Source organism: Carcharhinus amblyrhynchos, chromosome 4 (assembly GCF_965287045.1).
Source record: "Carcharhinus amblyrhynchos chromosome 4, sCarAmb.v2.hapA, whole genome shotgun sequence".
NCBI classification, from domain to species: Eukaryota; Metazoa; Chordata; class Chondrichthyes; order Carcharhiniformes; family Carcharhinidae; genus Carcharhinus; species Carcharhinus amblyrhynchos.
Genome location: NC_137327.1, coordinates 127,889,474 through 127,902,579, shown reverse-complemented (window position 1 = coordinate 127,902,579; position 13,106 = coordinate 127,889,474). Strand labels below are relative to the sequence as shown.

Below are 13,106 nucleotides of genomic sequence, written 5' to 3'. Positions count from 1 at the left end.
AGACACCCCCTACTGATCACAGGCAGAGTGGCAGCGGACCCCCCTACAATCTTAGACAGAGTGGCAGTGGACCTACCTCCCCACCCCCCCCACCGGCCTCAAGGAGAGAGCCATCCTCACTAACTCTCACTGATGGAGAGTTCAAATCGGACTTATATGGAGCATGTCTATTTTGCGCCGATTCTGGATGGGTGAACGTGGTGGTAAAGGGGGAAGTGCTGGTAAGGTTGGGCGTGCAGCCCATTAAGTCAAATTAAATGCATGCAAATGTACTTAAACGGCTGTTGCGCCTGTTTTGGGCCTGGTCCCGATTGCGGCCATTTTCAAGCTTTGGTAAAATGGGGAACTGACGTGGGGCGGACGCGAATCATGCTACTCGCCTCACACCCAACTTCACCAAGTTTTCATGCCCGAAAAATGGCGCAACTCGATGATAAAATTGGGCCCAATGGGTCAAGGACCGAGCTTTGGACAAGAGAACACATACCATCATAGTGAGAAAAACATCGAGCTGACTGATCCAATCTACTTCTTAATTTGCCACTTGTGAATTATGGATTCAATCACTGATTTTATATATTGAATGTTCAATAGTTTCGCCAAAGCACATCCCCCCACAACATGTCAAATGGGAGTTCTTCATTGAATGTTCGATAATACTTTTCATTCAGGTACTTTACTATGATTTGTAATGACAGGCAAAAATAGCAGGGTGATTGAAAGGCCAGCGGGAATTAAGTGGGACACTGAACTAAACATGGACTCAGAATACTTATCTGACAGTCATTATTTCCTCCAACTCTATCAACCCCTCTCATCACAGTTTTTTGTTGGTCTGAACCTTTGTGTACGCACCAACACCCCACAATAGGTCATATCCTAAAATTTCCTTAAATCCCATCAAACATTACGCATCTCTCTCCTCCTTTAAGATTCTCCTAAAAATGTGCATCTTTGACTAAGCTTTTGATCATCTCTCCTGTGCAGGAGGAGGCTATTTGGCCCATCAAGTCTGCACCGATCACAATCCCACTCAGACCTGTCCCCATACACCCATGCATTTACCCTAGCTAGTCCCCCTGACATTAAAGGGCAATTTAGCATGGCCAATCCATCTAACCCCCACATCTTTTGACTGTGGGAGGAAACCGGAGCACCTTGATGGAAACCCACGCAGACATGGGGAGAATGTGCGAACTCCACATGCGTAGTGACCCAAGCCGGGAATCGAACCTGGGTCCCTGGCGCTGTGAGGCAGCAGTGCTAACCACCGTGCCAATGTGCTGACCAGTCTTACTACAAATGTAAAGGATTAGTGTCAGGGAGACTAGCTAGAGTAAATGCATGGGGTTATGGGGATAGGGCCTGGGTGGGATTGTGATCGGTGCAGACTAGATGGGTCGAGTGGCCTCCTTCTGCACTGTAGGATTCTATGATTCCAAATAGAAACCACTTGCATCTTCTTAGCTACCTGGACAACCTCTACTCACTCGCCATCCAGGAATGCTTTCTGGGAATCATGACATTGTTCAAAGAAGTAAAATAATTTTCAGTGTACTTTTATCCCTTTTTAATTTCCATTGTTGGCTGAATAGATTAGATGCTATAGAGCATGCAGAACTTACTTTCTCCTGGAATGCCCAGTACAATGGAAAAGTACAAGTACATTTTTCAGTAATGTTTGGTAAAGGGGGAGAGTGCGATGTCATGAGCTGGACATAGAGTCATAGAAGTTTTACAGCATGGAAATAGGCCCTTTGGCCCAATTTGTCCACGCTTCCCCTTTTTTAAACTCCTATGCTGGTCCCAATTGCCTGCGAATGGTCCATATCCCTCTATATTAGCCATCTTACCCACGTAACTGTCTAAGCACTTTTTAAAAGACAGAATTGTACCCGCTTCTATCAGCTTGTTCCATACACTCACCATCCTCTGTGTGAAAAAATTGCCCCTCTGGGCCCTTTTGTATCTCTCCCCTCTCACCTTAAACTTATACCCTCTAGTTTTAGACTCCCCTACCTTTGGGAAAAGATATTGACCATCTAGCTGATCTATGCCCCTCATTATTTTGTAGACTCTCTACAAGATCACGCCTAAGCCTCCTACACTCCAGAGTGTAGCACATCACTGTAGCACATCAGCGCGTGGCGAAAGGAAAAGTGAAGTAAATAACAAAATACATCAACAGATCTCCCACATCATTTGTGGTGGATTGGAATACAGGAGCACTCCATCAGGTTAAGGTGCCACATGATGTGTCAACTCAATGTCATAAGGTAGAACTGCTGTACCTGTCCACACAAATCTGACAGTCAATCCACAGTCAGAAAAAAACCAACAGGACCTGACTGGCTTTCATTGTCATTGTTAAAATAGTGACTCAAATGTGTGACAAGACACATCTCAAAACATTTGTACAGATTTATAAGCTGCACCATAAAAACATTCACAGGCTGGAGGGCAGAGAATAAAAGGGAAGACTCGGGGGGACAAAAAAGTGACTGAAACGTCATTGAGTGATTCAAGGTCTTCAGCATATTGTCGTGTGGTCAAAATGCTTTGAGAGAGACTTCCAGGAAAACTGATTACGTCCCCTGCATCACCGCAAATGCACTTAAGGAAAAATTAGATAGGTATACAAGGCAGAAAGGGATTGAAGGTTATGTTGGTAGGGTTAGATGGATAAGGTGGATGGAGGCTCCTGGGAAGCATAAACACCAACATAGACCAGTTGGGTGGAATAAGCAAGTGCTGGGCTGTACATCTGATGTAAAACGCTCCGAGCACATATTCAAGTTATTCGTTTCATTTACTAATTGAAAGGTGAAAATAATTCAGTTTGGAAACCTGCTAATAAAGCTTCTTTATTATAGACAGATTATTTAGAGTCCCCATCGTGGACTTATTACATGGGAGCTCAGCATTTTTAAAATTAGTTTGTGGGACATGGGTGTCGCTGGCTGGCCATCATTTATCCCTAGTTGTCTGAGGGCAGTTGGTAGTCAACCACATTGTTGTGACTCTGGAGTCACATGTAGGCCAGACTAGGTAAAGGCGGCAAATTTCCTTCCCTAAAGGACATTAGTTAAACGATCGTTAGTGACTGGTATTGGTTGGAATTTTTCTGCACAGAGTTAACAGACATTCATTTCATCCTTAAGCAAACATCTTATGCACATTTGGCACAAGAGAGTCAGGATTTCAAGAAAGAATCCCTGTGTGTTTTTCTTTCAATTGTTATCTGTTCTCTTTCCCCAGCAAACAAATGACTTTTTTTTTATTTTTGTGTACCTTGAGTTTCATTCCCAATAACTACACAAATGTTTTGTCTGCAGCACAGAAATGCACCAGAAATGGCTGCGATCGGGTGGATTATTCTTTAATCAACCAGGACAACAGGTGGACCTCAAGCGACTGCAACGTAAAAAGTAAAAATAATCCACGTCACGGTGGTACAGTGCTGCCTCACAGTGCCAGGGGCCTGGGTTCGATTCCTGGTTTGGGTGACTGTCTGTTTGGAGTCTGCATGTTCTCCCCGTGTCTGCGTGGGTTTCCTCCGGGTGCTCCAGTTTCCTCCCACACTCCAAAGATGTGCAGGTTAGGTGGATTGGCCATGCTAAATTGCCCCCAAGTGTCAGGGGGGACTAGCTAGGGTAAATGCACGGGGTTATGGGAATAGGGTCTGGCTGGGATTGTGGTCAGTGTAGGCTCGAAGGGCCAAATGGCCTCATTCTGCAGTGTAAGGTTTCTATGATAAAGGACACAGGTGGCTACATTCAGCTTGGAAAACGCTTCATTTCATTTTGCTTTTCCCTCCCGGAGGCAGGATGCTGTTATCACAGAGCACTTCTTAATTCTCTGACAAAGGATGCATTCAACTATCAGTGCCTTCCTCATTGATCAAACATTGCCAGAAGCTTCCCCCAGACAGTCTGATGTCTAGTTCAAAACATACCCCTGAAATGTACTTCTGTTGTGTGTAAAAACTATAAGCATAAGTTTATTTGTGTGTGGAACTGCACCATGCTTTCAATTTGTTCTTAGGATCATTGAAACCCTACAGTGCATAAAGAGGCCATTCAGCCCATTGAGTCTGCATCGATGCTCTGACAGAGTCATCTTCCCAGGCCTTCTCCCAGTAACCACATACATTTCCCATGGAGAAGCCACCTAATCTACGTATCTTTGGACGTTAAGGAACAACATACCATGGTGGGGGGGGGAGTTTCTTTCCATCCTCCTTTTAAACTTCAGGCGTAAACAGTAAATTTATGTCCCCTCCTTTGCAGGTTCACAGAACAGAGACAAATCTTTTCTTCTATAGAATCTGTACAGTGCAGAAGGCGGCCATTCAATGCATTAAACCTGCACAAACAACAATCCCACCCAGGTCCTATTCGTGCAACCCCACGTATTTACCCCGCTAATACCCCGACACTAAGGCGCAATTTAGCATGGCCAATCAACCTAACCTACACGTCTCTGGAATGTGGGAGGAAACTGGAGCAACCCCATGGAGAGAATGTGTTAACTCCACACAGTCCCCTAAGACCGGAATTGAACCCGGGTCCCTGGCGCTATGAGGCAGCAGTGCTGACCACTGTGCTGCAAAATAGATGTGTAATTTATATATTTAACTGTCTACAGGTGGTGTACGTATTAATCGGAGTTTCACTTGTGCTCCTATAAATAGGAACAGACTGAAACTGTGGACGTTGAGTTATAAAATCATAGAACACTACAGTGCAGAAAGAGGCCCTTCGGCCCATCGAGTCTGCACCGAACACAATCCCACCCAGGCCCTAGCCCCATATCCCTACATATTTTGCCCACTAATCCCTCTAACCTATGCATCCCTGGACACTAAGGGGCAATTTCTTAGCATGACCAATCAACCTAACCCGCACATCTTTGGACTGTGGGAGGAAACCGGAGTACCCGGAGGAAACTCATGCAGACACGAGGAGAATGTGCAAACTCCACACAGGCAGTGACCCGAGCCGGGAATTGAACCCAGGACCCTGGAGCTGTGAAGCAGCAGTGCTAACAACTGTGCTGCCCTGTGGGAGTTAGGAGTACATGTTTGCAATGTTCACCTCTGCAAATATATTCTTACACAAAAATATGTAGACATTGGCTTTGGTTCCACCCTTCACCATCTGACTTTCTGGATTCATTTATTTCACAAATTCTAGATATGCTGTGGTGGTGGTCGAGGCCTTTGACTTGTCCTTGAGGGGGCATTACCCATCAACTGACCATTTTTAAGCTTGCTGATGGCACCACTGTAGTGAGTCCGATCTCAAACAATGACGAGACAGAGTACAGGAATGAGATAGAGAATCTGGTAAACTGGTGCGACGACAATAATCTCTCCTTCAATGTCAACAAAATAAAGGAGATAGTTATCGACTTGAGGTAGTGTAGTGAAGAACATGCCCCTGTCTATATCAACAGGGATGAAGTAGAAATGGTCGAGAGCTTCAGGTTTCTAGCTGTCTAGATCATCAACAATCTGTCGCGCCGATGCTATAGTTAAAAAAGCCCACTAACGCCTCTACTTTCTCAGGAGGCTAAGGAAATTGGGCACGTCAGCTACGACTCCCACCAACAGTTAGAGATGCACCATGGTAAGCATTCTTTCTGCTTGTATCACATCCTGGTATGGCTCCTGCTCTGCCCAAGGCCGCAAGAAACTACAAAGGGTCATGAACGAAGCCCAGTCCATCACTTAAACCAGCTTCCACCCTTTGAAACTGTCTACACTTCCCGCTCCTCGGAAAAGCAGCCAGTGTAATCAAGGACCCCATGCACCCCTGACATTCTCTCTTCCACTTGCATCAATAAAAAGATACAAAAGTCTGAGGACACATACCGACCGACTCAAAAACAGCTTCTGCCCTGCCGCGATCAAATTTTTGGATGGACCTACCTTGGATTAAGTTGACCTTTCTCTACACCCTAGCTATGACTGTAACACTACATTCTCCTTCCCTTCTCTGTATGCTCTGAATGGTATGCCTTGTCTGTATAGCCTGCAAGAAACAATACTTTTCACAGTGTACTAATACACGTGACAAAAATAATAAATCAAATCAAACTGGATAGTGAAGGTTAGCTTCCTTGAAAGACTCTGGTGGACAACAGCTTCCTAATGTTAAGATTAATTGAAATTCGCAACCTGCCATGGTGTGAAATGAACTTATGGAGTGGCTATTTAATTGAGGTGATGGGGGTCTTGTCCATTAGCTGTAGAGGCAATGGGACCCCTGTAATACATCCTTTGGGGAAGTCTGCCAAATTAAGTGCTGAACAGGGAATTGCGCATCTATGGACTGGCCTTTCCCAGGATTATGGATCCACGGAAGCAGACGTCCCACTCCTAAGAGCTGACAGCCAGAGGCTGCTAGTTGTCCACTGCAAGCAATACCAGTCAGAGCAGTGGCAAGTGCCGGACAAGCTCTGGAAGGATCACCAAGTTAACCAGGCCACGGATGAGGGTGAGCAGACTGGAAGTCACAGGATGGAGGCGGCAGAGGGGGAGAGGAGAGAGAGGGCTGCAGTGAGGGCGGGGTGGCTCTCAGCAGGATGGAAGGCACAGAGGGGTTGGGGGTGGGGGGAAGAGAGGACAGCATGAGGGTTGGGATGGCTCTCAGTAGTACCTCACTCTTTCCCAACGCTGGGACATCAGGCACTGACTGCCTTTGAAGGAAGGAGCTCCCCAGGGGAGAATGATCGTTGCATGGCAACCACCAGTGGCTGAACACCATCAGTGGTGGGATGAGGCTTTTAAGTAGATCCCCCCACATCTCCCACCACCCCCACCCCCCACTCACCATACATCCCCCTCTGCCACCCCCACCCCCACCCCACACACCACCCCGCCCATAAAAGCCTCATCATGCACACATCCCAAACACCCCCTCCCAACCCTTACACTTCCCCATCACCTGCGCACTGCCCTGCACCCCATACACTCTCCCTCACCGCCACCCCCATGCACCCTCCCACTACCTCCACACCCCATACCCCACCCCCCCCCCACCACACCACCTCCACACCTCATATAACCCCCCACCACCCCCTCCCCCCGCAAATCAAAACCCCACACTCCAGGAACTGGATGGAAAATTGTTGGTGCCACATCGAACAACATTAAGGCAATATCGGGGATGACAGGAAATCTCAGGAAGAAGCTTGCCGATTAGTAAGCCTGATCTGCAATCCACATCAGCCACCGTGGTAGCAAAGCATTTTGGGAGGCTCCCTAATCAGGTCCTGACTCATCACCTCCTGATGTGGAAGTATGACCGCAGTGACTTTGCACTGACCCCTGCCACACTGGCCAGACAAACATTCCAGATGAAGTTTCATGGTTTACATTGTGCACAGATGGAGATGTTACTGTGGTTATGCCTTCACTGAACCTTACTGATGTGGCCCATGGCGGCAATGGTGCTTATCGTCACGCAATTATATGAATATTAAAGTCTGCATCACATGAAAGTTGAAGGAAAACGCTCACCTGTGTCTTTCCCACCTGAGGGATTGCGAGGCTTTGCAGGAGCTGTTGAGAAAATAGACTCGGCATTACTGGTGTGCACTGTATTATGCAGAGACACTGTAAAGCGCTTGGAGATTAGTCTAAGGCATTGTGTTCACTGTCACTTCCCATTCGGCTAATGCAGAATGAAGCACTGAGATCATTGAGAAGAGCCAAGCACTTCTGCACCAATGCATAGTCGTGTGCTGTCTGTCAACGAATGTGTTGCGCCAATGGAGTGGCAGGATGCCACATTATGCCGCACTTAGCGAGTTCCCCACTTCAGACAGGCTGTTGCATCGATAACATGAGGAATGGGCCAGAAAGCAAAAATTTAAAACATGTTACCTTGGGCGACTCCTGCTCAGTCCCTGCTTTCAGTTACTGAGAGGCAACATGAAAGAATAAAAGCAAATTAATGCTGGAACCTGAAACCAAAAGAGAAAATGTTGGAAAATCTCAACAGGTCTGGCAACATCGGAAAGGAGAGACAAGAGATGGTGTTTCGAGTCCAGATGACAAAGGGCCATTTGACAAAGGGCCATCTGGACTCGAAACGTCAGCTCTCTTCTCTCCTTACAGGTGCTGCCAGACCTGCTGAGATTTTCCAGCACTTTCTCTTAGGGTTAATGAAAGAATTAAAGTTGCAGCAGAAAAAGAGGAAATTAAAAAAATACTGTACTTTAAAATTTAATGGATCTTGTCTAAAATAAATCCAGTTTCTTCTTCAGATGTTCAGAGCTCTATGTAAAGTATGACTTGCATTCTCAATTATACAGAGCTTTTAGAAGCACTGGATATCTCAAAATACTTTACCAATTAAGTAATTTATTTAAATGCAGTCACTGTGATAAGGTACGAAATTTGCAAACAGCAAGTTCCCGCAAACAGCAAAGTGATAATGACAAAATAATCTGCTTCTGATGCTGATTGAGAGATAAGTATCGGAAATTCAAAGAACAAGGAAAATTACAGCACAGGAACAGGCCCTTTGGCCCTCCAAGCCTGCCCAACCATGCTGCCCGACTGAACTAAATCCCCCGACCCTTCCTGGGACCATATCCCGCTAAAAGAACAAATTAAGCCAGGGTTTCATCCCTGCTCTTCTTCTGATTACCTCCACGAGATATTTTCCATCCACTCGTGAAGACACACAGAGGTGTTGATTTAATATCTCAGAACCATGGAAATGAAACAGCACCAAAGGGGGCCATTCGGTCCATCTTGTCCATGCTGGCCCAAAGACACCCAGGTGCCCTTTCTAATTCCATCTTCCTGTTTACGGCCCATAGCCCCACAGTTTACAGCTTAAGGTGCAGATCCAGGTACTTTTTAAAAGAGTTTAGAGTCTCTGCCTCCACCACCAACTCGGCAGCGAATTCCAGACACTTTCTGCATAAAAGCGTGCTTCCTCATGCCCCCTTTACACCTTAGCTTGAATCCTTGTTTTTTTGAACTCTCTGTCAAGGGAAACAGGTTCCTCCTGTCCGCTCTTTCCCTAACCCTTACAATCTTGTATACCTCACTCATTTCATCCCTCAGCCTTCTCTATTCCAAGGAAAACAACTCCAACCTCTCCACTCTCTCCTCGTAGCTACAATTCTCCAGCCCGGACAACACTCTAGTAAATATTTTCCGTGCTTTCTCCAGAGCAGTTACATCCTTCCTGAAATGTAGCAGCCAGATACTGCACACAGTACTCCAGTTGGGGCCTCACCAGTGTTTTATACAAACCCAACATCACATCCCTACCTTTGTATTCTACACCTGTGCCAATGAAACAGAGCATTCCAGGCAGTCTTATTTGAAAGATGACACTTCCAAGAGTGAAGCAGCTCCACAGTACTGCACTGGAATGTCATGTGCTCAAGTCCTAGTGTGAGATTTGCACCCACAACTCTCTGACCGAGAGTGAAATAACTCCTCAGAGGCCAGTGTCCCCTCACTACATTCCGTTTATGTACCAACTCTATTCCTCTTAGAGTGCTTCAGGTACACAGTCAGAATCCGGAACGTCATACCCTTGACACTCTTCAATATATACAGAGGTGAGGCTCCCTGATTAGGCAGGCATTATAGAATCCCTGCAGTGCAGAAGGAGGCCATTCGGCCCATCGAGTCTGCACCGACTATCCCCACCCAAGCCCTATCCCCATAACCCCATACATTTACCCTAGCTAGTCCTCCTGACACTAAGGGGCAATTTAGCATGGCCAATCCACCTAACCTGCACATCTTTGGGCTGAGAGAGGAAACCAGAGCACCCGGAAGAAACCCACACAGACACGGGGAGAACATGCAAACTCCACACAGATTGTGTCCCAAGCCAGGAATCGAATCTGGGTCCCTGGAGCTGTGAGGCAGCAATGCTAACCACTGTGCCACCCCACAGTGGCACAGTGATTATTTCAATCAGGGAGCTCATACTCCAACATGCCAACCTCATGTGCCTCATTGAGGTCATTGCAGAGAGGTAAGTCACCAACCAAACCTTAAATGACAGCTGAAATAAATGCACGTAGGTTCTGTTCCAAAATAGGAGGCTGCTAATGCACTTGATTCCAAAATTTTGCTTTAAATCAACTTTTCCTCTTTTACTTGAGCACAGAATTTAGATACTCAGCAAGAAAACAAGGTGCAGCAAAACTAAAGCAATATCCTAATTAGCATAAGAACCAGTGTTGGAATCCATGGCATAGTTTCCTATTGGATGACATTGGTATTATCCTTCAGAAACCTATGATGTCCTCAAGCAACAATAATTGAAAGTACGTTTGTTGTGTTTCATACATTTTGGAAATGTTGGTATGTTATTCACCCGAGAAGACACACGGGGGTGTTGGTTTACTGTTTTATCTGGGAGATGGCACTTGGAAGCAGTTCCACAGTCCTGCACTGGAATGGCAGCCTTGACTTTTGTATGTTGGCATAACATAGCCAATCTTAGATGATGTGCACCGACTATTTAGACTGGTCTTATGACTAAAAATAGAAATTTATTTCTTGACTAAGCTAATGCATAAACATGACTGTTTATACAGCCCCAGCTATACCATGTAACTAGAGGAGGAGGCTCCATAAACCTCAATGCTGGCAGAGGCCCAGCACGTCAGTGTAAGAGATATGGCTGGAGCATTTGCAACAATCATCAGCCAGAACTGGGGGGCACACACAAGTTGGGCTGAAGGGCCTGTTTCCACACTGTAAACCTCTGGGACTCTATGGCAAGTGGGTGACCCATTCTTCCGGCGGTCCCCAGCGTCACAGATGTCAGTCTTCAGCCAAATCGATTGGCTCCACTTGACATCAAGGAACAGTTGAAGGCAGGGGATATTGCAAAGGCTATGGGTCCTAACAATATTCCAGAAAAAAGTGGGACTTAGGACTTGTGGAGTCCTCAGCACAAAGGAAGATGATTCTAGTGGTTGGAAGTCAATCATCTAAGTCCCAGGTCTGCACTGCAGGTGTTGCATACAATAGTGTTCTAGGTCTCACCATCTCCAGTGGGCATATCAATGAGCTTTCTTTCTACCATCACCTTTCTTCCATCATACAGTCAGAAGTGGGGATGTTTGCTGAAGACTGTACAATGTTCAGCACAATTCGTGACTCCTCAGATACCAAAGCAGTCCAAGCCCATAAGGGGTCAGGGCAGCTGATGATTTTGCGCTGGTCAACTCATTAAACATACACCAGTACAGGGCATTGTGGTGGAGAGCACACAGGAAGTCACTGGACACCATTACCTTATGGACTCCAAGGTATGGGCGTCATACTGTAAGGGCACGCTGACATCATTCACTCTCTATAGGCCAGAAGCTTCAGTCTGGCTGTCCTTCAACACAGACGGAGAACGTCACAGAAAAGAAAACAACCTACGGTTCAGCGAAGCCTCCTTGGACACTCTCCTCCAAGCCAAGGGAGGTGCTCTTTTCCTGGCTTGGCAGCAGGAGGTTCTCCAGTACGACCTCGATGGCCTGGATGGAGGTCACAGCGGAGGGTAGAAGCAGTGAGGCCCAGCAGTGCAGGAAGAGGATGAATAACCTGCCGGGTTCCACCAGGGTAATTGCACTGTTTCCTCTCACTGACACCTATGGGAGCATCAAGCAGTCTAAATGTAAGTGTGGATCGGGAGGTCATGCAGGAGTCTGGGTTGCAGCTCTCAGCAGCAGATGGGACATTTGCATGGAACTTGTGCCAACCACGTCATACTCTCAATCTCATATCAGTTGTATGAACAACCTGTTTCTTTATCACTTATTGCACAAAGCTCAGCAACTGCCATAGGTGAGCACGCTCCTGAAATCCTCATGCAACTACTGGGATGACAATCAATCCTCCTGTCTTTGTGCAGGACACAAACACCCACAACAAGCAGAAGCATTCCCAGATGGGAGGCAGAATTTGAGGTATTTCAGCCCTTACCCTGTCTGCCACCCAAAACCCAGACTACATCCCGCACCCCCCTTCCCACCTACCCTGCATGAAATCTTCCTCAATTATCACCCTGGTCATGCCACCCAATTGCATCCCACTAACCACCACTCCCACCCCTCCCGCCCCTGTTGTCCAGCATCTTCAGTTCAACTCCCAAGACTCCACCCTCCAGGACCATCGTTCTCCCACCATTTTTGTCTGTAATGCTGCTCTCCCCCACACATTCCCTCTCTGCCTCTCCCTGCCCTGACATTCTCCTTCTCTGGACACACTCTGTAACCCACCTCCCTCCGCCCTTAACCTGCCTCCCGTGTCCAGTTTCCGCTCCACTCTTGTATCTTATCTGCCCCCCGCTTAGTGCAGCTTGTCCAACTAACACCCAATCTGACTGAAGTTGTCAGCGGCCCCCCAGTGAGGTGAAAGCAGCATCTACTTGTCTCCAGGTTGTGAAAGAAGTGAAGTTCTCCAAGTACACGTCACTTGTACACAATGGTAAAAGTGAACCTTCTAATTACTTGCTGGCGGGAGGAATTTTAATTTGCGGGGTGGGAGGGGGGGGGATGTTGATTCTGGAAAGGTGGCCTCTGAATGAATGTTATAGAATCTTTGATTTGATTTATTGTCACAGTGAAAAATATTGTTTCTTGCTTGCTGTACAGACAAAACACACTGTTCATAGAGAAGGCAGTGAGAGAATGCAGAATGTAGTGTTACAGTCACAGCTAAGCTGTAGAGAAAGATCAACTTAATGCAAGGTAGGTCCATTTAGAAGTCTGACAGAAGCAGGGAAGAAGTTGTTCTTGAGTTGGTTGGTGTGTGACCTCAGATTTTTGTATCGTTTTCCCAAAGGAAGAAGGTGGAACAGAGAATGGCCAGGGTGCGTGGAATCATAGAATCCCAGTGAAGAAGGAGGCCGTTTGATCCCACTGAGTCTGCGCAGGCCACAATCCCACCCAGGTCCTATTCCCGTAACCCCACATATTTACCCTGCTAATCCCCTCGACACTCGGATCAATTTATCATGGCTAATCCACCTAATCCGCACATCTTTGGGCTGTGGCAGGAAACCGGAGAAGAACGTGCAAACTCCACACAGACAGTGACCCAAGCTGGGAATTGGATCCAG

At 46.7% G+C, this 13,106-nt stretch overlaps 1 protein-coding gene across 9 annotated transcripts in view; it reads right to left on the bottom strand.

Moving 5' to 3' along the window:
- Window positions 1–13,106, bottom strand: part of cd99l2 (CD99 molecule-like 2) — a 133,369-nt gene that overhangs the window by 35,004 nt on the left and 85,259 nt on the right. For all 9 annotated transcript variants that reach the window (XR_013886535.1, XR_013886540.1, XR_013886539.1 and 6 more), the window contains exon 3: window positions 7,526–7,567. Coding sequence is in view for 3 of the 9 variants with exons in the window: in XM_080187841.1 (XP_080043967.1) it covers window positions 7,526–7,567 (42 nt within the window). In the remaining 6 variants the exon portion in view is untranslated. The remainder of the gene's footprint in view (window positions 1–7,525; window positions 7,568–13,106) is intronic.